At 41.1% G+C, this 26,696-nt stretch overlaps 1 protein-coding gene across 2 annotated transcripts in view; it reads right to left on the reverse strand.

The window, feature by feature from the left end:
• The window catches only part of RGS7BP (regulator of G protein signaling 7 binding protein), a 39,995-nt gene extending 15,629 nt beyond the window's left edge, over window positions 1–24,366 (reverse strand). Inside the window, exons 1-2 of one of the 2 annotated variants that reach the window (XM_075446967.1) lie at window positions 23,837–24,366; window positions 21,182–21,348 (exon numbers count right to left, since the gene is read on the reverse strand). In XM_075446967.1, the coding sequence (XP_075303082.1) occupies window positions 21,182–21,348; window positions 23,837–23,995 (326 nt within the window). In that variant the 5' untranslated portion in view covers window positions 23,996–24,366. The remainder of the gene's footprint in view (window positions 1–21,181; window positions 21,349–23,836) is intronic. The other variant, XM_075446968.1, reaches the window with a different exon arrangement.
• Window positions 24,367–26,696: the final 2,330 nt, after the last annotated feature.

A 26,696-nucleotide genomic window follows, 5' to 3' on the forward strand; every position in this document is an offset into this window, starting at 1 on the left:
CACCATTGGTGGTGATGCAGACGCAGGAGATTGCAGGGTCATTTTCACAGTCACTGTTCAGGTTACAAATCCTGGATCAGGCATAATCAACCCTACTTTCAGACATTCTCATCAGAAACAAGTCAGTTGTAGTCTTTTGGTTCTATAGTTTCTGCCTGAATTTCTTACCCCCCCTGTTTTCAAATTAGTAGTCATGTGATACTGCACTGTGAGGAGAATGGGATGTTCAAGAATTTTTTCAGAAAAGTAGTAACAATCTTTGAAGTCAAGAGTAATCCTACAACTCCAATTAATTGCTTAGGACACTAAGAAAATAATTTACCCAGATCCAAGTACCAATTCTCATGCCTGGCTGTAAAATCAGACATTAAACCTCACTTTTGTAGGCTGAGAATGGTGCACAGGTGTAAACATACTTTTTAATAAACTTAACTGTTTCTGTGAGTGCTAATGAAGTGACTTACCCACTCATACCTGAGAATTAGGTTTCCCATGCTCCTTCCAAAGATACTTTCAACAGGGCAGTAAGTGGTAAGATTGAAGAGTTAAGATTTCAGCCATTTCATGTTCAGACATTCTTGCAATTGGTTTGCTACGTAGTGATGTTAAATGGTAAGACAGATAACCCCCGAACTGGATTTTATAACACCTAGAGGAACCTGCTTTTCTAAATAATGGCAGTTCTGAATAGTGCTGTTGAGAAGTGAAAAAAAAAATCCAGCATCCTTTCAGATTTCTAGCTTATGAATAATATAAATGAAGCTTTCACAATAAAAAGTTTGCTAGCATTCCTTACAGTGACTGAATTTCCCGTGGTTAAACTAATGCTTCAGAATAGCCTCCTGTATAGAAAATAAAATTAGACTTGTGGATTTCCTCACGGGAACCAAAGCAACTTACCTGACAAATTATTTGCAGCAACAGTAGGTTGGGCTGCTACGGTCAAACAATTTCTTAGCATCAAAGGCTTTGAGACTTACACCAGACAATGCTTATTTAAACTAGTAAAAGAGATTCTTTCTGTGCTGAGGCAGGAGATCATTATTTACACCTAGATCCAAGGTCCCAGTCAAAATATTAAGTCCAGTTCTTTTGTCAAGAACAAAGCTGAAAAACTCTATTTTAAGAAAAATCATACCAGTTCGTGCTGATACAATCTTATTCAAGTTCAGCTCAAATGAATGCTGCATATTAAAACCTGCTAATTCTTGTATTTGAGATTCACCATTATCTCTAAAAAAGGAGACCATACACTGTCTAGAAAGTGTGCACGTTCTGCAACTGATTTCAGTGACACCAAGGAAAAGAATATACCTGGACATATCCTGGGGTAAGAAAATAGGGCTAGTACAAGGCAGGCCATGATGCCTGTGGCTCAGTGGGCAAAAGAAAGGAGCAATGTCAAAGGAATATCTGATGCAATGACTTGCCATAATCTGCCTCAAATGAGGAAGAAACTGTGTGGTTTTCCAAGGTCCTCAAGGGTTCTTGTCCCTCCAAATGACATCAGAAACCAAATAGGACCATGAAGGTTTCACAGAATTGGCAAGAACCTTCCTAAAAGAGCAACCTTAGCCATTCCACAGCACACGAAGGAAGACTACTAATGTTTGTACATTCTAATGAAAACTGGTAAGAATCGCAGCAGTTGTAAGCTGTAGCATCAAGAATGCTTAAAACAAGTAAAAAGTGCATCCAAAAAAGAAAAAAAAAAAAAAGACATGACAGGAAAAGAATGAAGATTTGAAAAGAAATCATGCTTGGCTTAGTCAGAAGAGACAAAGGAAGATCGGTCCTATCTGCCAGCCCAGTACAAAGTAAACCTCATCAAAAAGGCAGGAAATGACTGGAAGTACAAATTACAATTGCTGTGGCCTGTGGTACTTCAGGAGAAATAACATACACATGATAATAAACCTGCCCACCCTAGGAGCTTTATTTCTTTTGGCTAGATTACATTGTGTGCATTTTTCTTCAGCCACACCTACCTTTCTACTTTTAAAATGAAGTCTGTGTTTGCTGAAAAATTATACCATGCATGATATGGTATTTCCTGCATCTTATCATAAATGTAGAATAAAGCTAAGGTCGCAGAACAAGAAGAGTGCATCCCCAGTACTCTGAAGATGTCTTTTCAGATGCTTCTTATAATATTTCTTCCTATTCTCAGTGGTTCCAACTTGCAAAACATTTGATAGCCTCATGACCCTGAATAATTTTCCGGAAAAATTAGCGACCTGACAGAATGTTTTTGTTTATTCAGAGTCAAGTCCTTAACTGCATATGAAAACACATATTTCCTAGAAATGGATCCACGCTGAAATCTCACATTCTTTTTAAAGGATGGGAACATAAACATTTTTAGTGACTGCATAAGCAGTAGTATCACAAAATAAGAAATGCTAGTTCTGAAATGCTGAAAATTATGCTTAGAAGACACACAGCTTTACAACACACATACATGAACACAAATTTATTTTGGTATAAACCAAATTCACTTTTAATTGCACTTAGTTGCAGACTCCTCAGACACACAGAAGTTCTACTTTGTGCATTACAGTATATTATACTTTTTTGCCTTGCATTAAGTATCCAGAACTTTTTGTCTTGTGTTAATCCATAGTATCTAGTCCTGGTTTAACAATAGTTAAATCTTCACATTCTCTGCAGTTGTGTCTGCTGTTTCTTTCATTTTTAACCAATCTATTTGTTATAAGATTTGCAGCTGTTAGATCTGTGATCACTTTGCTGATTAGAAATGGACTGCTCTCTCTGCATAAAAAATAACCATAAATTTAACAACATTTCTTTTAAAATTGGCAGATGGCAAGAAAGGTTTTTAATGTAATCATATTGGTATTAACCAAAGAAGATAAAACACATTTAGCACACATACAAATTCAGTTTGTTTTAGTATAAACCAGGAGCAGTTCTTCAGAAGTAGACTGTTATTTCTAAATCACACCAGCATTTTCAAGATCAGCATCTAGTCTTTCACCTTGCATATACTGCTCCTAATGACTTCAACATTTTCTGTAAAAGAGTTACTACAAAATTGGACAAATCTTAGAGCAGAATAGTATTCTAATGTTTGGTGTAAGAGGCAGTCTCAAGAGTAAACCTTGCAGAATACATCTAACTAAATACAGGTCTTATATACCTGTTTTTACTTCTCCGATAGCTAAATTTAAGAACTGTGTGATATGTATGTAAATGATACATCCCTCTTGGAGGCTTACTATCCTGATTTGTCCTAACTTCTAGATTACAGATGACATTTTTTTACACCCTTTAGTGTCACATATTCTCATGAGTGCATTGAACACTATTCCCAAGTTCAGCACCATGGAATTACTGCAGTATATGGAGATACAGCTTCCCCCCCACCCCACTGTCTGCATCATTTACTGTTGTAGCTCATTTCCACATGAGCACAGAGTCATTTCTTTTGAGCTACGCTTACCAATACAGGCATTACAAAATGCTTTAGGAGTGTAGAATTCCATTTACTTTCCATATTTAGCAGCCAGGTCCAAAATTTAACTCTTTGAAATTATTGCTTAATTCATGTAATATTTAAGTCCTGGAGCCCCACTAACATACGCACTACCACATTCAGTTTCTGCTTGAATTTCCTAGATGTCTGAAGTTTTCTTTCTGAGCAGGGTTTCATCTGTCCTGAAGATGAACATTTACACAAGTAATAATGAATAAATGAGTCTTTGATTTGCCTATTCCACCTGCAGAGCATTGCCCCATAAATGTTCATGTGCAAGGTGGAACCTGCAAAAAACAAAGCCACCACAGATGGTAATGATGACCTTTTACTGCAAGGTGATGAGAGCTCTTTCTGATAGGGAGATACAGATCGACTCCACTCTCTTATGCAAGTAAATCTGAATCTGTCTAGCTCTTCTGAAAGCTAGGATTCTTTAACCACAAGTCTATTGCTAAGAGGAATATGGAAACTTACATCATGAGAAGATAATTTCCCTGTAGCAGATTTAGATAAAACTGGATTATGGTTGCCTGTTTTTCTCTGCATTGTTTCAAATGCTAGAAATCCTTAGATTTTTTAGAAATTATGGCCATTACAGGAACTTTAAATACAATGTTGAATATATTTCTTCCTTTCTAGCTCACTGGGAAAAAGATCGAGGGTCTGCACACAGGTGTAAGAACACAGTATCTTATACAGCTATTTAATTGCTAAGAAGCAAAAATGGTTTAAAACTTTCTTTAAAAGTTTTTTGGTCTTACTGGCAGAATTTTTAACTGTGCAGACTAAGAAAGCAGCAATTATGTACAAGATGACTGGCTTATAAGCCAATTTGAATTTATCAGTGGTTTTCTATTAACAAGTGAGCTGGAAGAGTAATTGGAAAGCACAGTAATAGGTATTTTAATTGCCTTTTTTGCTGTTGTAAATCTAATATATTTTTCTTGTAAACTTGTTATGAATAGCATGAGAATAAGAGCTAGAAACAGCTATGATACATACATGTTCTGACCGACTCTTGTTTTTTCAAGAATATGGAGCATCTGAAATTGGACTGCAGGCAAAATACTTCTCTCATTATAAATCCAGAGTGAAAGCAGTGACATCTAAGAAAAGTATTTTAAATTATCTAAACTATATACAATGAGAATTATTTCCAGGCCATTACCCTCACTGATTGTCTCAAACTGTTTAATTAGTGTTTAATTGCAATAATGACCACAAGAATTCCATTAGCTTGCAAGCAAACAATTTTCTCCTATGCATGCATATAGGCCTCATTTTCTTCCCTGAAATCCACATGCTCTGATGCCAATGCACATAAAGAATTCTTTCATAATCCCTGAAGTACATTCTGTGCAGTGGGCTTAAAATTTCTGTTGAAAGTGTCATCAATTTCACTTCTCTCAGTAATTTTCTATTTCTTTATGTTCAGAGTCATGCCATGAGAAATGTTGTACAGAGGACTAATACAGACATAACTTTCAGAATGCTGATTAAGATATGTTTATTGTTAAATAGCTATACACTACATTTGTATGTATCTACAAAGAAAACACCATGCAAACTTGTATTATTACCCCTCAAAGTCAGCTACCTCTGTTTCTGTTAGTCCAGCTGATTTCTTTATGAAGACCACTTAGGTATTCAAGAGAAATCTCATATAACCTAATCTCATACAACTGCTGTGCTAAATCGTGTTCTCAATGGAGCTGTTGACCAGCTTATGTGCAGCTGGACATATGAGAGCTGGCACATCACTGAGCACCTGACCGTGAGCTGAATAGTGGTTCCTCATTGCTGGCTTCTGAGCATAGCTGCCACAAGGCTGCAAACAGGAATTGTGCTCACTTCCCACATCCATTGTGGAGCAGAAATTTTCTTGCTTCTCCCTATCCACTTAGGTAAGAGAAAGAGGTACTGATAACCTTTACAGGATTTGGATACTCAGGCTGCGGCTTCTTGTGGATACGTCATCTGACAGGAGAGCACTACTGCCTTTCACAAGACCAGTGCAATGAATGACCCATGTAGGAAGTGACCAAACACAGAATTCATGGAATTCTACTGCTCTGAGAAAGCCTCTTGACTTGCCAGTGAAGCGGCAACACACATGTTCCCATACATGAGGAAAGGGAAATGGTAAGATGGGTGTACACATGCTTATGCAAATATTTTGCACGTTGGGGAAAGTTTATAGGCCCATTCAAGCTGGTATATTAAAAACTGTCAGGCTTCACTGCTGCCTGATCTTCACTACAGAACAGTAGGCTTTGATTTTTAAATAGAACTAAGAGAATGGGTTCCTTCATACAGAGATTTTCTGGTTTTGTTTTTAATAATAAAAACTCTGTATGAAAGAAAGCCAGATGGTTAGCTTATTACTACCAACAACCACATTGCCCATCATGAGGTCTGTAGGATCACTTACTTGACTTAGAAACACTTGCTGACACCTAGGAAAAACTGGCAGTTCTTTGGCTCTCATTTTCATTTTTTTCGCTCTCTGCTAAGTTATGCTGACAGCTGTATATTAAATAGTTTCAAATATCCTGTCCCTCCCTTAGTAGGAGTTTCTGTGGTCATCACATGAATACTATACCACCAGGGTGCCATAAGGGGTAGAAGTCCTTATTCAAAGACGTGAATACTACTTGGTTGATGAGAAACTTGTACTACTGTGTGAGCCATACTTCCGCAGTTTGAGAGCTCTGAGATATACATGCATTACAAGTCGTTACAAAAGAGAAAATGCTGGTTTACTCCTCTACATAACAGTAGCTTAAGCTATGCAGTTTATCAGGCTGCTATTAAAATTAAAAGTAGAAATTTTTGTAACTACAACTTAAATAAATCAGTAATGTTACATTTTCATACCTTAACTATTGGTAAAATTGACGGGTTTTTTTACGTAAACCCCTGCTTTTTAAAAATCAGCTCGTGTTGTTCAACTGAACATGTTTATGAAGCAGTGACAAGAAGTACAATTTACTTTCCTTTGTATTTTCCCGTGCTGATACTTAAAATAAAACCTATAGAGGGAGCTCTTATACCAACCATATAGTAGCCAGGCGAATGAATGTAGCTCTTCGATAATAATTTAAAATACAAGAATAAATACAATAAAAAGCCCCTCCTTAACATGGAAAAGTAAAGAGTGAAAACTCCACTGAAAATCTTGGGGTTTTTTTCCAAAATAGTTGACAGATTATTTTATTGCATTGCCAAAATGTTGGTTACAACTGAAAAACACCTTTAGGTTTTCCTGATTTCCCCCAGGTGTCCAGCATTCACAGTTCAATTGAAATTAGTGACACTTAAGACCATTAAAACTGAAGAAAGATTATGGTCTAATTCTGAATTGAACTTTAAAATTTTAGTCACACATTTACAATAGAGCAGCATTTTACTTTTACTATCAACAACATTTAAAAATACAAACTGATGTGTTATCTCTGGTTAAAGGAATAGTTCAGAATAAGTTATAGAATAAGCTATACGGAGGATTTAATTTTTTTTGTAAAAGTATTGTTTTGACAAATTCTGTGCTTAACAGGAAAAATATAACTTTTATGAACAGTATCAATAGTTCTAAAATATTATGAGGTGAGAGAACTATCTAGACATATAATGAAGACTGTCTTCAAAAGCTAAAGGAAAATAAAACTTTGGCAAATCAGAAGTGAGAATGAATTAATCAAAGCCCATCTTACACCCCATACATGTAATTCCCATGAAAAGGACTGTAAATGGGCTTGATAAAATGTGGAAAATCCCTGACTACAAACACTACCATGTAGATTGTCTTTTAATTTAGTATCAGAAACACTGCCGTTTAGAAATACATAGCAGCTACAAGGATGATCTGGAAAGAAAACCTACCTCAGACAATATGGTTCTTCTGCTAAAGCGAAAAATGTGACAAATACTGCAGAGGAGATACACTTAATCTCCTTAGATACTGAGGGCAAGAGGCTCCTCTGATTACGGCTCAGGTGCAACAGCCTACTAAATCTGCCTCTGCTTTTCTATCTTAAACATATAGGTAATTTCTTTAACACTTAACCATTCATCTTTAAAGGTAAGAAAAGACTTGCTGATTCATTTTAAATGCAAGTAGGAAAGTCATCCAATGACAATGTTTTCTTCTAAAGAGATCTGGAGAAAACATTCTTTGTGTTCCTCCCAGCTGCTGGCATTATTTTTTTTTTAATGTATGTGTTTCACACAAACTGCTGTTTCTGTATTGCGTGTTGTTTTTTTGTTTTCTACATATGCACTGCAATACTGTGATACAACTGCTACACAACATCGCAGTCCCGCCAGAGGAAAAGCAGGGCTAGTTCTCTCTAGTAGACACATAAATGGTTGCAGTGTTCTTTTTATGAAACCAGATTGTTATTCTGAAGCAGTCACAACAGCACTCTCAGTCACAGAAAATGTGATAACATTCTGTTTAGTCAGACCAGTGTAAATCTCCAAGTACTCTGATAAGGCTGATGGAGTCAATCTGGTTATATGATAAAACTAGTACAATAAAAACACAATGCAGTGATTCATATTGTAGAGATGTTTCTAACTCCCAAGCTGATGGCAGTTTAGGAATTTCCAAGCTAGAACAATTCAGCTGCAACTATATCAGTAGTAGGAAATACACTTCTCTTATCCATTCAAGAAAATTTCACTAACTTCCCACAGAAGTTATCTGATAAACCAAGGGCCACGGTCTGCAAATAACAGTCATTTTGAATATGCTGTTGTTTCATTTTTCTGGCAGGCTCCCATCTGTCAGAAATACCCCCCAATGGAAAAAACAGAGCATTAAATATATTATTGAAGTATTCTATTTTTTTTTTTTTAAAGTTCTAAAATTCTTTTGGAAACTCACTATATGAAATAATTACTACAGATGCAGTAAACTTACCTTTAAAATGGATTGATTAATCAATAACTAATGAATGCCGTGATTCTTCCACACCCCTGAGTTCATGTTATCAGGAGAACAAGTATCACATACTATTTTTTAAGAGCTGTGCATGTACTTAGCAGCATATCTGGTATTTGCAGGTGCTAGTCAGAAAACATTTTTTTGGAACTATCAGAATCACAGACTGGAATTTTCTAGATTTGTTCCCTCAGAAGTGAATTTTACTGGCTTAATTAACTCAAGCCGTAAATTGCCAGAGGACTATCTAAACTATTCCACTAGAGGACAAAACTAATTACAATCACTTGGTAAAACTTCTTGGACCTGAGTAAAATAGCACTAATAAAAAATTTTATCCAAACTCGAGCAAGCAATGCCACACAGAGAGAGGAAGAGGGAACAAAACGAGTGAAAAACAGGAGAGGGAACATCCAGGTCAGAGAAAGGAGGAGGAGGTTCTCCATGGCAGAGCAGACATTCCTTGCAGCCTGCAGAGAGGAACGCACCAGAGCAGATGGATATTCCTGAAGGAACAGCCACCTGTGGAGAGCATCTCCTGGAGCAGATTTTCCTGACAGGACTGCAGCCTGTGGAGAAGCCCATGCCGGAGCAGAGGAAGGAGAGGCAGAGCAGAACTGTCATGGATTGACTGTAACCTCCCCATGCCTCATCTTTCCAGCACTGCTAGGGAGGAGGTAGAGGAGTCGGGAGTGAAGCTGAGCGTGGGAGCAGGGGGAGAGAAGGCGTTGTTTAAATGTTTGCTTTTTGCTTCACATTACGCAAATTAGTAATTATTTTTATTTTAACTGGCAATAAATTAGGTTAATCTTCCCCCAGTCAAGCCTGCTTTGCCCACAACAGGAGCTGGTTGTCCCTGTCTTTATCCCCCCTGCTCCACTGAGCTTTCTCACTCCTGTTCTTCCTGGTTTCTCCCCATGTTCTGCTGAGGAGTGAGGAGCAAGCAGTTGGGTGGGAGTTTGGCTGTTGGTCAAGGCTAAACCACTACACTACCTAAGCTTAAAATCCCTGACAGGATATTTCCAAGCACTCAGAATTCCAAGGGAAATTGCATATGTGTCTTTAATTATGCTTTTGAGTTACTGTAAGATTTTTAAAAAATAGAGGCAGGGCTTGACCACCAAACCTTTGCAGAAACTAACTCTAAGCCCCCTTTCCATCATTCTTTCCTTCAGCTGGCTGTCCCTGACGTTAGGGAAGTCCCTAAGACCTCTGTACTAACCAAAGATGAGCTGAACAGGGCCTTTCTCTCTGCATGTTATCAGGCTCCCTGTTGAGAACAGGTAGTGTCAGGTTAGATGAAAGAAACCTTTGGGTGAGCTCTCAAGTCAGCCTTGCTTAGCTCTAGCCACAGCTGGACAAAAAAATCTCACAGCCTCACTGCCTCAAATTATATGATAGACATTACTAAGTAATAGGTAAACCCAAGCCATGACACAGACCTTCCAGAAAAGATCTCTGCTAACCAGGGAGGCAGTTAGATTAGTTGTTTGTGCAACAATTTTTAAGTTTCCCAAAGAAATTGCTATTCAGCACCCTGCCTTGTCAGCATCTGCACTTCTCTCAAATGAATTTCTCTGATAAATCAGTGGTGAGAGCACAAGCAGGTCCGTGCCAGCCAACATCCTCAAGCCCAGTATACCCCTGTATTTCCTCTTACAACTTGAGTGCAGATTCGTACTGCCTATGGATTTCCCCCTTTGATTTTAGTTAAGCTTCTAAGTTCTTTAAAATGTCCCTTAAAATCACTTACTACTCAACAATAAATGATTTACAAACCCTATTTTTCAAAAGTCCACAAAACTTTAATGACAAGAATTCATACCTAGACTGCTGTGTAGTTCCTTTGGTTAACAGTTGCAAAGAGAATGTCTGAAAACTATCAGAACAAGTACCTTGTGGTATGACCTATGAAATTTGTTCTGATCTGTGTGGACAAATAGGGTCACATTTCCCAGAAAGGCTTGAAAATGAATGAAATGCTTCAGGTATTTGATGCTGTAGGATCTAGGTCACAACAAAGCAGATGGTATTTGGAAGGAACTCTGCTGCAGGCAAGAGATGCCATCTGCTGTTGACCATCCACAGGACGTTAAACCAGGTGACTACTTTGATTTATGACTCCTCTCTTTTCCATTTTTTTTTTTCTATGGTACCTACTTTGGATATAAATTTCAATATAAAAATTTATCCAAGGGGCATTCCATAAAGTATTTGTGTGATTTGGACATTTATTATCTGTAACTCAGATTTCTGGTTTTCCATATTTCAAAATGAGAAAAACAGAGCAGATGTAAAGAGATGGTAAAATGAGAAGCAGTAAGGAACAAAGTATTTGCATTTCCTGAAAAATATGAGAAAACACTTTGATCTAAGGTCTATTGAAACCAAAAGCAAAATGTTCTGTAAACTTCACTGGGATTTGGATAAGAGCTATACTGTATTACCAATTACTGAAAAATTCCATACTTTTTTTTTTTCTTTTAATCAAACAATGTGAGTGCTACAATTCTAAATGGTCCATCAAGCAGATCATTACTAGCTTGCTCAGAATAGGGCAGTATTTGGAATTCTGGATGTATCAAATGCTTCTAGGAGTGCTTTGAATAGGTCGTCCTTATACCCTCCAGTATTTTTCTATCTTTTTAAAAACAAATATCAAAATCCCTTCATATAAAAGTATTCCAAGTGAAAAAGAAGTTGTGGTGTAGTGCCAGTTGAAGTATCTCACACAGCCCCACCAGATATTCCACAGATCAAATCTATATGAGTAGTCAAGTTAAAAATCACAGCTGAGAGACTATGAGAAAACTAGAATGTGTCAAAAAAAAAAAAAGACAGAGAAAAGAAATAGATTAGCTTCCTGAAATGTTTAAATTCATGTATGGAGAAAGAAATTTTTAAAACCATCTGTTGATAAAATGTGTTCAGGAAGCAGTATTTTAGCATAAATAACTTTGCAATTTTTTTGAATCCTGCTCTAGTCTCCATTTGACTTTGTGAACTGGTGTTACATTTTTTTCCTCTTTGAAATGCCTATTTCTACTTGGGAAGCAAGGATGCCTCCACAAAGTCTTCCCTGAGCATCCAGTATCCTGTATTAGCAGCTGTACAGACATACTACTGATGTCCACGTCTTGAATGAAGTAAAATGAACAGCAAGGCTGTACACACACTACTTTGGGTAGGTCTGCAGCTAAATTAAATGCCCTGACTTTGGAATGTCCATGACTTCGGGCCCTGGTGTTCTTCAGCCTGTGTGAATGGACTGCTTCCTCAGCACACAGCCTCATATTGCTCAGCCTATGGTTGCAGTTGTCATACTATCCCAAAGCACCAATCTCTGTTTTGCTGGTGTTGGGTTTTTTTGGAAGGGGGTGTAAATGCATGTGGGTGGATAGCTCTGCTTCACCACAATAACAGCTCCAGAACTTATGGAAATAATTGGAGGCTGCTGTATAAACAATATACTTTGCCACTTAACCATTTGCCATGCTCACAAGGTTACCAACAGTGCATTTGCAATGATCTGTCTTGCCATCATAAACAGAGATACAAAGTGTCAGCTTTTCTTTGCTCACTTGTTTTCTTCTGCAATTGCAAAGCAGTTTCTTCAACAGCTTAGAGCATGTAATTTAATATAGTATGACAGTACTTGAGTTCTTACGCCAAATCCCTATGTTGAGAGGAAATGTTCATGCAGAAAGTATTCCTATGAAAGATAAGAATAGTAAGGTACAAAATGGAACAGCAGAGAGAAAGGAAGAACTACAGTGAATAATTGCTCATATATAAACAGCTGAGTGTATTATTTCTCTTGTAGTTAAAAACTGTGTAGAAAATCTAAATGTAGATCTGCAAATGTATCCAGCAAAGAGGAAATAGTATTCAATAATACCCAGCACTTCATTAAAGCACTTGAAGGGGCATGACGGGACATAGGTCATGAGAAGGACATGCATTTAATTGCATGGTCCTGTGCAACTGACGTGGCAACTGCACTATCTCATTTCGGTGAGGGGCACAGAATCAAACCTGTTTTTTCCAATTAGAGAAAAGTGTTTCAGAATATTGAGAACAACTGAGACACAGTAAATAGATTTGTGTTAACAGGAAAATTCCAATCCAAAACTTAAAAAAAAAGTTAAGAAATCAGAAGCAAAACCCCAGTATACACGGAATTCTAAGAGTCCACGTTGAAGTCTTTTTCTAACGCCCAACTCTATTATCTCATGTTCTCACTTCTCTTAAGATATATGAACATATTGCTAAAATAGTCCAGTTCTATAAGAACTTCAGTGAGAGTCAGAAGTAATTTTCTGAAAATGGTATAACCAAAGCTATATAGAACCAAGGCAAGCAGTGTGTCTAACACTAAAAATTGCAGCCATGTGGCATTTCTTAATCAAACAGTATTTAAAAAAATTATCAGGAAAGAAGCACTTAAAACTCATGACTAAATTCGCAGCTTTGGCCTCAGCTGTGCTTCAGCAGAAATTGAGAGAAGAAGATTACTGAAATATGCTGGTGAGACAGACCTTAAAGCAGCGGGCCTAAATGGGACATAAAGGTGCTCTTCTTCATGATCTTCATTACAGATCAGCGCAGCTACAACTTTTAATCCCATCTGTGAGGGCATGAAGCTTCAGTATTCTTCTCTTCCAACAAATGTGTTTTTGCGCAAAATTTTGCCAAGGAAGAAATTTTCTCTCAGAAGTAATGAAACGAAAAAATTATTTTGGATTGGTCTAACATTGATTTTGAACGCATGTAGGCTTCTGCAGTACCTCTAATTGTTGTGGGCATAGGTCACTGGCATGTCAGGAAAGAATCATAATTAGCTGCACTTGTAAGTCTTTAAATGCTTCTTAAAATTTAGTTCTAAATCCCTTTTTAAAGCACTACTTACAGACATAAGTTAGTATCACCCAGGTTTTTGCTCAGAAAGAGCTTATTGACTAATTCTACTTGTGACATGCCAAGATACATGCAGGAGTTGGTATATACTATTATGCATTAGGGTCTAAAATTCCAGCAAAGTGACATTTAAAATAAATGTTTTAAGAAAGAATTCAGGAAAACAATATGATAAAAAATTAATCTTCACATGTTTTATTTAGGAAACACTATAGCAATACTAAAATAGAATATTTTAATATTATACCTTCCCTTGAAAGACTGAAATATGATGTAAAAGCACTGAAGAATACACATAGTATTTTTCAGAGATAATAAGTACTGGTATACCTGTTTAATAGGCGATTCACCTAAAACAGTGACAATCAGTCAGCGTATGAATGAAAGATTTTCAAGATTTTTCCCAAAACATTAAAAAATACTCAAAACATTAATTTTTCTTGTTAATAATGTTTATATCACTAATATCACAGATCTAAAGGTAAGGGGATTCCAGTGAGCTTTCTGTAACTACATTCAGGTCTCTGCCCTGAAGAGTTTCCAAATAGTTAATATGACGGCAGTAATTTTGATACTAATTCCATTACTAGTTGGAGACGGGCTATGAGGAAAAAAAGGCAAGAAATAGAAACACTGAAGAAAAGTGGTGACAAAGGAAAAGAGGGTATGAGAAAATCTGGAGTGAAGCAAAGGTAACAGCAACTGTCAAAAAAGGGCCAACACTTAAGTTTTGTAGCTTTTTCAATATCCCTACAGTTTCTGCTTCTATAGATGCACCTAACAGCTGGATCCTCTGGCTGATTACTGCCTAAGAACATTGCTTTCACAGAAGCAGTCTGAAAAGCTTTTGCTTTTTACGTCCAACAGTGATAGCAGGTATTCTGCAGGAATGACAAAATGGGGCAAGAGAAGGGCATGATGTTAGAGAATGCTTGCAGAAGCACTGAATTGTCTGAACAAGGTCAGCTGTGATGTTGCAGCATTTCTAAAGAGACCCTGCCAATGCAATTCAGTTCCCTAATCTGACTACATACGTTGTTTTCCCTCCCTTCATTTTCTGATGTAAAGGGTTGTACAGCTCAAAACAGGAGTGTAAAACAGAGTGGTTATTTCAGCCATTGCGACAGATAAAATAGGTTCACCTATGGCTGGAATACTTCATTAGCCCTGAGTCAGACTTAGAGAAACAACCCCCCTGGAATCTAACTGTAGTTGAATACTGCTCATGCACAGCAGAGAAGAGCATTCCAGTGAAGGACTTCAAATACAGCCACACTTTGCTTTTTGGTATCCTCTTCCAGGTTGGCTTTTGGGACCCAGAAAGGAGTGATGAATGCAGAAGGCATGTCAAAATGGAAGCTAAACCACCCTAAACCTGCAGCCTACTCCAACCCTAGACCAAAGTACTGTGCAGATGAATTTACAGTTCACCAGGCTGAAGATGCAGAATGCTGAAGAATACTCAGCATTTATGGGAGCTCTGAATCTCTGCTCCCCTGCAACTTCATGTGTTTTATCTGCTTAAAAAACAGAAAAAATCATGGGAGCAAGGACTAGAATACAAGTTCTCCTTACCACCAAGGAAGTTCCTTAACAGTCAATATTTAGTTGCACTGCCACTGCTTGAAATCCAAGCACGCTGCAGACCTCTACACCATTTTGCTCCCTTGCGCACAATACTCTTCCCACTGGGTCAGATGATGGAAATACTCTCCCTCCTTCCCTGTAGTGACCTCACAGCTTCAGGTCTCATCACAGAGGAAAAACTGTGGCTGCCAGGGAGAACATGGCTATTTGTGGTGATCCTTGAGCATGAGGCAGAGTCCCTGGATGATGGGCTGGGACACAGCCTCTCTTCTGCTAGGGGACCCTTCACATACGTGGCAGACGTACCCATCTGGCTTACCCAGCATGTGCAGTCCTGGAAGGTCTTGGCAGTGGCAATGGTGCACTGGGAGGGGCTGTGACTGTACTACTTGTGTGTGAGATGGAAGGGGCAAGTAAGTGACTCGCAAAGAAGATATCTGTCCTACTTTTAGCTTCTGCTTTCCTCTGACTGTAGTTAGGGCATTCTGCCGGGAGGTAGGTGCAAGTGGTGAAGAGATTAAGTTGAGTCACCTTCAGCTTTGTTTTAAAAGAAAGTGGCAGGTGCTACTATGTTTTGTGGAGTCCAAAATTGTCAGTGTGTGTGTTAGCTCTGAGGATGCTCTGACAGCACCTGTGGGATCAAGCTCAAGCACAAATGCATCACTTCTGCCTGCTAATTAGGTTTACTGTTAAGCAAGGTGCTAAGCTCTTCTGCTTTGTCAAAACTAAGTTACAACTGTGTCACTGCAGATCTTGAACTTTCTGGCTTTTCAGAATTGCTGTTTTGGACATAGAGAAGTAAATGCTAAATTCAATTTTAGGTATGTTTGCCCCTTACTAAATCTGGCCTCCAGTTATGAAAGAGAAATCTATAAAGGGAGATATTAACACCTTGTATCTCCAAGTCCCAGCTGCCTATTAGTGCACAGTTCCAAAGACAAAGGTACAGAGGAAAAGTGAGTCTGTAGAGGCTAGCTATTTTGAGAACTCTAGTAAGTAACCTTGTTTTCTCCTTCGTTATTTGCTTTAGAATTTGCCTCTTAGAACTTGAGGTACATGACTTGAATGAGTTCTTTTTCAACTCACAACTTCAATGGAGTAAACAGATTTTACTCTCAATAACAGAGTTGTTTGAAACTAAACTCAGTTCCACAGTAACACTTTTGTGCACTGCAGTAAAGATGGGAATGCAATCAGGATGTGATTTTTAGGTCTACTCCCCTAACTTTTCTTGAACTCAGGGGAAGTTACATGAACAACTGTTTTATAAAAGTAAAAGAGGCACCTCATTGTCAAATAAGTAAACTTTATCTGGTAATTTTTTGACTGAGAAGACTTACAGTGACTTTTGTAACAGCCCAGAAGGAACATCTAGAACCAATCTAGTCCAACCCTCCTGTTCAAAGCAGTGCCAGCCAGAGCAAGTTACTAAAGTCCACGTCCAATTGAGTTCTGAGTATCTCCAAGGATGGAGACTCCACAACCTCTTGGGGCACCTGTTCCAATATCCCACCAACCCTGCAGTAAAAAAGGGGTTTTAAAAATGTTCAAATCAAATTTTCCATATTTCATTTTGTGCTTGTTGTCCTACCACTGGACACCACTGAGAAGAGCCTGGCTATATCTTCTCTGCACCGTCCCATCAGGTATTTTTTACACACATTGATAAGAATCCCCTTCCAAGACTTCTCTTCTCCAAGCTAAACAATCCTAGGTCTGTCAGCCTCTCCTTGTATGCCAGATGCTTGCACGCTCTTAATCATCTTCATGGCCACTGACTAGATTGGCTCCAGTATGTCCCTTTCTCTTTTCTACTAGTGAGCCCGGAACTGGACACGGTACTCCAGATATGGCCTCAACAGCGCTGAGTAGAAGAGAAGGATCAAGTCCTTCAACCTGCCGGCAACATTTCCTAATGCAGCACAGAAGGCTGTTGGCCCTCTTTGCCCCAAGGCACAGCGCTGGCACATGCTCAACTCAGTGTTCACCATAAACCCCCAGGCCCTTTTCTGCAAAGCTCCTTTCCAGTGGTTGGCCTCAAGCCTGGTGTATGGGTTTGTTCCCACTTAGATTCAGGACTTTGCAACACCAGTATGAACAACTGAGCATAACCACTTTCAAAGCTACGTTCACACAGATGTACATTGCCATGCACTCCTAAGCTCCTCACACAGTTTCATTTCATGCAAAAAAAAGCCAGTGTCAACACATATATCAGACTGCCACAGAGACACTGCCAGTTCTGGTTTCAGTGTGCCAAGTAATGCCATTATGTAAGCATATCAAGGGCCTGAGAATGTGAAAGGGACATTTACAAAAGTGTGTACATACTTGAACAGGCCTGTATTTTCAGATACAGTTCTGAGTTATCGTCCCATTTACATCCCAGAGTTAGTGTACTTCACCTAATAAGCCTGACTCTCAACTTCATGACTTCTAAAATATCACGTCTTTATCATCCCATAAAGCAGACCCCCTTCCAAAACAGAGATTTGCACTTTTTTTCCCCATCTGCTTATTGTTACAAGTATTTTTCCTTTCTTTTCTCTTGGAAAAAAATCATGCTGACTTATTTTCTTGCTGCTTTCTTTCCTCCAGTTTTGACCGTGACATCTGATACTGCAAGGGTGCACAACGTAATAAAACTGCAATGTTTAATTTCTGATAAATTAATACAGCAGAAAATGTACTGAAAGTACCAAACCTTACTCACTTCCTTCAGGAGACAGTTCACTAAAAATCACTACGAATTTTTAGTACAAGTGCGATAAGCAGGAATTGACCTCAAGTCCTGAGAAAACCAGCACTGAAAGAAGAGTTTACTTTCACTTGCATTCCTGAAAGAGCATCAACTAGAACTAGGATATTTCAATTTAAATTATTTTTATTTCTAATCTTTATTCCCTGAAAGCCACGATAGTGTTGGTAAGCTTAGCCATAAACCTGCTTTTTTACAAAATTTCACCTATTTCTACAAGGAAAATACTTAAGAGAGCAAATTAAGAAGAGGATGTAACAGCTATGAGTTGGAGATTGAATTTGAAATTTTATTTCTTAATAATATTTTCCTTTTTTTTGTAAATTGATTTTGTAACATTTTTAAACACACCACAGTGTAAAAGAAGTCATTGTTCATCCTCAGCATTTTCTAAGTAAAAGACCTTCATATTCAGACAAATCCTCAAATCTTCTGTGAGAACTCATATTTGTCAGATACAAAGTGTTCAGATGCAGCCTTTGGCTCAGGAAACCCCTAAACTACTAATTGCTGGGTAGTGGCAAGTATACGGGAGAAGGCATTGTTTTATCCACAACCTGTTTTTATACGCCTTTTTACGAAATCTCTGCTGCCAGTAGCTGTCAGGTTTGAGCTAGATGGGGTGATATGGTCTAATCCAGTACAGACTTCATAAGATTTTATGTTTCCTTGGTACCTCCTTATCTTTGTCACCATCTCCTTTACTTTTCTTCCTCTCAGCTTTTAAAATGTAGTGTGGCTTTCACTGAGCTGAATCTCATTTTGATGACATCAGTGTATACTTTTTCTACAGCTACAGCTGCAGTCCTCTCTTCTTGTTCATGTCACACCACTGTCCTACTCATATGTCCATCTAATATTCCAGAACTGATATGCCCATGATCAAAATTCTCTCCTCCTCATGACTTCTGTCCTGTTCAGTTCCTAATGCACTATCTCCACCTGAGCATCTTTCCGTTCCCACAGTTCCCAAATTTTCTTCCAAGGATGCCTTTCTCAGCTCTAGTGGATCTGTTCCTGTTTCTTTCCTTCCAAGTCTTTGTACCTTTCCTCTTTGTCACCATCCCTAGTCTTATACAACAGGTGAGTTAGGAAGGGAAATAGGTGCCTCTTCAAGCTGCCTGAATCAGGAGCACATTTAAAAGTGTCAAATCCTCACATATTCAAACAGAAAGCATAAAATGAAGCTGTCTGCTAATTTTCCATGGAAGAGATCTGCACAAACAAGATTAATGAACTTAATATTGTCCCAGACAGAGATGCCAACTTCTTGAAAGAAACTCAGAGTGCCCTGCAACAGCTCAGGTCACTTAGAGACTAACTGAACATTACTGATGACCTTAACTGATACATTGCTGATATGTAATGAAATTTTATAGTCTAGTAACATAATTGGCTAATTGCTATTATCCTCTCTGGGTGGGAAAACAATAGACTTTCTTTAACAAGCTTTGGAGGATGGAATTGCTTGTGTTACCCAGAAGTTTGCACCATGCAGTGCTGTGCATTTTGAACTAAAGCAGTGAACTAAACAAGCCTTCATCCCATCTGCTGATAGCCAGTGGTTTCTGAGCAATACACGACCCTCCTGACTGCTTAATACTGAGGATGATGTAACACATTCCTGTGCCTAAGTATTTTTCTTCCTGATACTTTTTCTCCTACCACACTAGGTTCCCATTCCAGATCCTATGCCATATGCACTACATCACACTTCCTGCTGAATTAAAGACTGAACCTCTGAGACTATTTATTACTGCTCTCCTCCTATTTCTTTTCTACACCGAATCCTTGCTGCACCTTCATCTCCCATCTTTCCTCACAGATACACCAAACAAGTTAAGTTGGCTCATATGGCTTTCCTCAGCTGTAGGAGGGTAGGGATGTAAACCACATCTTGTAAAATGTCTGTCGAACCAAACAAGTAATTGCCAGAGGGTTACTAACACCTACCAGTTGTTTATGCATAGCACGTTATTATCACAGTTATTTAAAACAGTTTTAGATTAGCTACGTGTCAATCTCACAGCAACTGCACAACCTTCAGGACATCTTTGTGTATATGACAGACTCCCAGCTGTGAAAGAATTACATAAAAACCCTCCATACTTCTCAATGAGTGTGTATCGATGATTTTCTTTATGGAAAAACAAACAAAAAAAAGATTTTAAAAAGCCAACTTAGGTCTTCCTATTCAGATACATTATTTTGGTTCTGCTATTAGTCTCTCTTGTGAGTATGAAAGTGCACAAGATCAACTTCATAACTGTTTGCTTCCACATTTTCAGTGCTACTGTGTTGAGGTAGTGTACAGTGATTAAAAAGAACTGTATCTTTTGGTTGGTTAATTGGTTGGGGTTTTTTTTAATTCTCACAGACTTTCGTAACTTAAAAGCATGTATTTTGTTTGAGGAATGAATTAGAGGTTGCAATATCAACTTTAGAGTCTTTGGACAAAATCACATCTGAAAATGTTGACAGTTCTACTAAAACAACCCACCAGTGTTTGCTTCTGTTTAGTTTGTCAGTGTAGTCTTCCCTCATACACTAAACCTAGGCCAGATTTCTCACACACATTAAAGTGATGAAAGAACTTCAGTGTGGATTAGGCAGAGCTGCAAAGAAAGAAAGCTTTTTTCCCAGTGGTACACAGTGATTTATGGTGGATAAGGCAGGTGCAGAAAATTCTGACAAACTGCAGTCAGAACGACACGACTCAGCAGGTACATGTGTTAATACAAATGCCCCTCTCACCATAATGTGAAGAACTCACAAACAATTAGACTTTGTGTAGACAGCACGACTTCCCACTTTGTAAGAGACGGGTATTTATCCCGGTTATGAGGCACAGTGTCAAGTATGTGATGATACATTCTGTCGCCATGGACAGGAATGTATATAATATAGTATCAAACAATAAATGAAAACACTGTATGCTGGCAAACCTTCAATCCTCATTTCAACACAAATAAGGATTTAAAATCATGCAGAATGTAAACACAAGTTTTCACAATAGTACTTGTACTGCCCCTTGCTTACGTAATTTACATGTAATGTTCTTTTTTGTCTAATTTTGTGAAGTCTCTGGTTGAGCTGAGCTAGTTGTCTCTAACTGTTCAGTTAGGTATACTGAATGGAGGACTGGTGAGAAAGCTATTGCTGTTTCACTCCTGAAAGGCAAGGCTTCTCCCTTGATCTTTTCAGTTGTCTAGTGATACGGAGTAAAATCCGGTTCATCTTACACAAAAGCACCCAGTGAACTCAGGAGGATACCGTGTTGGTAAGGGGAGCGGGATTTGACCCCAAAATTGCACTGTCATAAGGGTATGAGCGCTCTGTAGATTATGTGGTCATACATCTCTGTTCCTAAAACACAAACACAAGTTCTTGCTTTTGCTGATAGTTTCCATAATGTAGCATTTAGCAAAGATGTGCATATGAGTACAGCTTTAATTAAACTTAAGTAGACTCCTACCCAGAAATTGCTGCTAGTTTTTGATGAGCCTGATAGGCCATCTCACACCCTCGGGTTCGAGTTTTGTGCATTTCCGCATGCAGAGATGGACAGGTGACTGAGACATCCCCAATAGAAATTACCAGCTCCCGATACAGAGCCACCTGGGTATTGAACTCCTGGACAAGCTGAAAAACAAAGAGAATTTACTTACATAAGACATTTAACCACACCGAAAAAAAATCAAATTTTTAAAAAACATGCCAAGTCTAGGGCTTGTTCCTTCTGCTCCCAGTTTCATGGCATATAGGATCAATCGCCCAAGATTTAGTAAATGACTAAGGCCTCCATGGCAGTTGCCTCTTCTGTGAGCTATAAATGTTCGTTTGCAGGAAAGCAGTGTTTCTGCTTGTAATTTCTGGAAGCGTTTGAGTTACTGGTCTTAAATATTAAGCAGACAAAAGAAACCTGCTGTTTTACTAGTAGCATGAGGTTATTTTTTGCTGCCATAAAAGACAAAAATATCTCCAGGAATTATTGCCTTTGCTCCTCCTGCTTCCTGATTAACTGCAGATTTAGGGATTGGAATGCAGCGTTTGCATTTACACTGGTGATTTCACTAATTTATTTTGTAATGATTTCTGTTCTGTCACTGGCCTCTAACCCAGATTTCAGACTTAAAATTGGCCTGAAGCTATTGGCTGAGAAGATGTATGGGGTAGGCACTTTCCAGTTAGGATTCTAGAAAGCACTTTTTCAAATATGTGTGTGTGGGAAAAACAGACAAAGAAGTAAATAAACACTTCAGACTTTACAGATATCTAATATGCAGCAGATACACATGGATGCTATTTGATAAATGGGTAATGTTTACAGTGATGGAAAGATCATTATTGTTTAGTTCCACTGCTCATGTATGTGGGATTATATTTTAAGGAAACGAAGCATTTGCTGTCTTCTGAAAGAAAGTACATCAGACCATTTTCTGCACATGGTGGCGGGGGTGGAAGGGAGGGAGCAACAGAACGGAATATTTATTTATCCGTGTTTTGGTAATTTGACCTCAATTTCCAAACTACAGAAAACCAGACACGAGTAAGTGCTCGTAATTCTGCAGCCATCATTAGCACCAAGAGTACAACATACAAGTATGCTAAAAACCTGGATTCTATCAGATCTACCAAATTTTAAAGCCAAGCCTTCAAATTCTACTACTCAGAAAATAAAGGAGTCACCTCTCCTGCAGTACTACATTCTGACTCTTCATGCATCCCACTGTAATTACTCTGTATAACTAAGAACTAGTACCAGGACCTGTTTTTTGGCCATGCTTTCTTAAATGTCATTGTAAGAGTAGCAAACAGGTTTCTCTGATTCTGGAGCAGTAAAACAATCCCGATGCATTCCAGTACTTCTACACCCTCCCACCCTCGAACCCCAAACAAAATCACAAGCACACACCAAACAAAGCCCCAGGCACGATATATGCTAAATCTGGCTTCAGTTCTCTCATTGTGTGGCTTAAGACAATGCAATGGAGAGAAAAATACATTGTACCATGTTGTGTCACAGCGTAACTACTCTGCATTAAGGAAAGCAGAAACGTGTCTCCTCCTGCAACTGGTAACCAGTTGCGCCCCACACATTTTGCTTGCTCTCACCTGACATCCCCTGTCTAAACACGGGACACATTCAGCCCCCTCAGCATTGCCAAGGGAAACAAAACCACACCGGTGTTTCAGCATCAAGACAGAGAATACGAAAAAAACCCATTGGTTTCATCTCCCGAATCTTAGTTCATCTTGACAACCCATCGTAAAAGTAAATTGTACTTTACTTCTAATCAGTGAATTCTACAAAGCTAGCACTTCTGTTTAACTAACAGAACTGTGCTGTCGGGAACGAGAAGAGAGGCAGGACCCAGCAGGATCCACTTGTTGGGTGTATTTATAGAGCTACTGTGGCAGCTTTTGTTCCTGGGTGCGCTGGGAGTTGCTCCCGATTTTGAAGTATCAGCGTGGCTATCTGGCAGCACAACTTGCAGTATTGGAGAAAAAACCTGCCAGAATCCAGCAGAGCAGAAGCAGCCTGTACATTTCCAGCACCACTGGCCAGGGCTTTGGCAAGATTTGGATTTTTCAAGCAAAGTAGCAGCAACTTCACTTGTTTTCTGTTTCTGCCATTGGTTAGAGGGGTGATTTTGGGGCCCAGTGTCCAGCTGGCTGTAGCTCAAGCAGGCAGCTAATGGGGTACACGGCGCTGGTTTGGAGGGAAGTGCCAGGATCCAAGCATTCTGAACACGAATGGAGAAAAATCTCATAGTGTAACGCGACGGTCCAAAAATAACCTGGACGCAGGGGCTTGATTGCAGGCTTTTAAACTGCAGCCAGCTACTCTGAGGAAACTGGGGACAGGTACCGCGCAGGTCGGAGACAGAATTCCAGGGCCTTCGACTCCCAGCCCCGTTTCAGCAGGATTTGCGGGCAGAAGCGTGGCTGCCGCACAAGGCAGCGAGCGTGGAGTGCCGCGATGCAGCGGGGGGCAGCGATTCACCCACCGAGGCTTCGGCGAGCGCAACTCTGGGGGCAGATTGGGCCGGATCTAGCACAAAAAGCAACTCCGGCTCGGGGGGGAGGGAGAGACGAACGCGAAGGCGAGCGCGGCTGCGGTACCCACCATCTTGCAGTCGTCCAGGGTTCTCTGGGTCTGGCAGGCGCCCTCGGAGCCGCTGCCCCGCCGCTCACCGCCGCGGCCGTGAGGAGAGGTCCTGCTGCCGGGGAAGACGGAGGCGGCGGAGCGGGGGCGCTTCCTGCGCCCGCTCGGTGCAGAGCTCATGCACACGCATCCGCCGCGCGGAGCCGCCCGCCGTGCGGGGCCCCGCGGGCGCGGGCAGCGCCTCCCCCGCCCCTCCCCCCCCCCGCCCTGAGGAGCGCAGCGGGACCGCGCCGCTCACTGCTGCGCCCGCGGGAGAGCGCCCTGCAGCATCGCCTCCGCCGCCGCGGGGAGAGGGCGGAGGGGCTGGCGCCCTCCCTCCTTCAGCAGCATGTCAGTCCCCGCGGAACCGCCCCGCCGGTGGCATGCTCCGCCGTCCTCCTTCCCGCAGCCGGCGGGGGGTGGCGGGGCCGGGCGAGCGCGGCCGTGCCCGGCGGAGAAGCGCTCCCATCCAGCGGCCGACGAGCACCGCCCGGTGCCGCCGGCGGAGGAGCCCGCACCGCCGCGCCGCGCCCCGCCGGGAGCCGCTCGGAGGGGCCGGCGGGGCCCGGCGGGCTGACGCCGTCGGCAGCGCGCCGCCCCCTCAGGGCGGGTGCGCGAGCGGCGGCCCCCCCTTCCCCCCCCCGCTCCCCGGGCCTCCTCGTGGCCCCTCCCCTCGGCGGTGGCCGCGGCGGGGGTGTCGGCGCGGTCGGGACCGGCCTGCAAGGCGCCGGCTCGGAAGGAGTTTTTGGCCGAGACTTGTTTCACCGCTCGGACTGGTTTTCTTTCACTAAAAACAGCCTGGTTTTGGGGGCTCGAAGAAAACCGCCCGGAGGGCGCGAGGCAACCGCGCTGTGGAGTTTGGTCGCCGTCGGAAAGATTAAATAATGACCGACCGCGAAGGGGCTTGCTGTGCCCCGCTGATGCCCGGAGCTCCCCCGGCCCTAGGGTCCGGCCCCCCGCGGCACCCGGCTGCGGGGGTGCCCCTGCCCCGGGGAACAGGGGCCCGGGCCGCCTCCAGCTGCGGGGCTGGCCCCGTCCCTCCCCGCGGCCGGGTGGCGGTGGCTGCTCGGCTCACCACTGAAGTGGTTTGATTTCTTCAGGACGTGAAACAGAAGCCTTTCACGTTTCCGTCGTGTTCTTGACAGCAAGGGACCGCCAAACGCGGCAGGCACAGAAGCTCAGTCTTGCCCCGGAGCTTGGGGGCGGCGGTGATGGCACTCGGGCAGGCTGAGGGACGCTTTTTGGGCTGCACCGAGCGCTCCTGTCGCACGGACGGAGCCCGGACGTTGCCTCTGGGTCTGCTTTGAAACCCTGTTTAGACATTTCCTGCCATTTTCCCAGAAATGGAAGCTACTGGATGTGTTGTCGGTGTTGATGGGTTTGCAGCGCTTGCAAGCACTGTCATCGCTTTAGGCAAAACGAAGATGGCCTTGTCATTATAACGTTACCGTTGTAAACGTACTACGAGATCTTCAGCATCCAGAGCAGCAAGAACTCGCAGTTCGCAAGTGCTATTTTAAGGACACCAATTTTTTTTCTGTAGCAAACTTTATTCTCTTACTCATAGGAAATAAATGCTTGTATTTGGCACTGCACGAGCACAAGCTTTGAGCCAGGACATCATATTATCTCCATATAAAGACAAACCATTACCTAATGACACGGAAAATATTTTAATGCTGGCAACAACAAAATAATCACATCTTCTCCTCACATCTATATAGAACAAAACATACATATTTGTAAAGGGAAATTAAAACATAATACTGTCACAGCACAGAATCACAGCATGGTCAGGGTTGGAAGGGACCTCTGTGGGTCATCTAGTCCAACCCTCCTGCCGAAGCAGGGTCACCTACAGCAGGCTGCACAGGACCTTGTCCAGGCGGGTCTTGAATATCTCCAGAGAAGGAGACTCCACAACCTCCCTGGGCAGCCTGTTCCAGTGCTCCATCACCCTCAGAGGGAAGAAGTTCTTCCTCATGTTCAGACAGAACTTCCTATGCTTCATGTTAATGTTTTAATTGTTGCTCACATATTTTAGTCTTACGTTCTAGTCTTTCAGTCGATTTCAGGTCTTGTTAAGACCTACTGTAATAGCAATAATGAAATAGTACTAATACAAAACCCAACAACAATAGCAATAAATCCACCAAGGAGTGCAGCATGTTTACTTGTACATTACCCGCCTTGGCCGAACTTCTGGTCCCTTGAAGTCAGTGCCAGAAGTCCCACTGATTTTTTTAAAGGGTGAGAATTTAGCTCCTGGTGATGTATCTGCCCTGTATAAAGCTGAGTCACAACTGAGTTTTGCCCCTCAGCCAACATCTGGAATGGATTTGAAGTCCCAGTGACCTACAGTGTGTTCACTGCTGATTGTATCTTCAGCATGTCCACATTTGGAAGTGGACCTTGCGAATCCTTCTGTAATTTATAATACCGCATGTTTTCGTAATTATTCCAGCTGACCTCTGAAATCATCATGGAACATGGATGAATTTGATGGCGTCCCATGGTTATGTTGGAGGAGGAATGACAGGGAATAAGTCAACCTGAGATGCATAAGAAACAATGATTTCTGTAGGTGTCGCAGTTGTTGGGCTGGGGGGAAGAGCTCCAAGCTATGTCACCAAATGCTGTCGCAGGGCGGGCAGTGGGAGCAGTAAGACCCAGTTTGAAAATACATACCACCAGGAAACAAAAAAACCATGCTCTCCTGAGAAAACAGAGGCATATGTGCTGCAACGCTTATCTGAAAAGAGACAGACATGAATTTTCCTCTTGTGTGAACTAGTGTTCCTGTCACAGATGGCCGTTTTCTAGCTTTGTCCCTTGATGTCCA

Source organism: Opisthocomus hoazin, chromosome Z (genome assembly GCF_030867145.1).
Source record: "Opisthocomus hoazin isolate bOpiHoa1 chromosome Z, bOpiHoa1.hap1, whole genome shotgun sequence".
NCBI lineage: Eukaryota > Metazoa > Chordata > Aves > Opisthocomiformes > Opisthocomidae > Opisthocomus > Opisthocomus hoazin.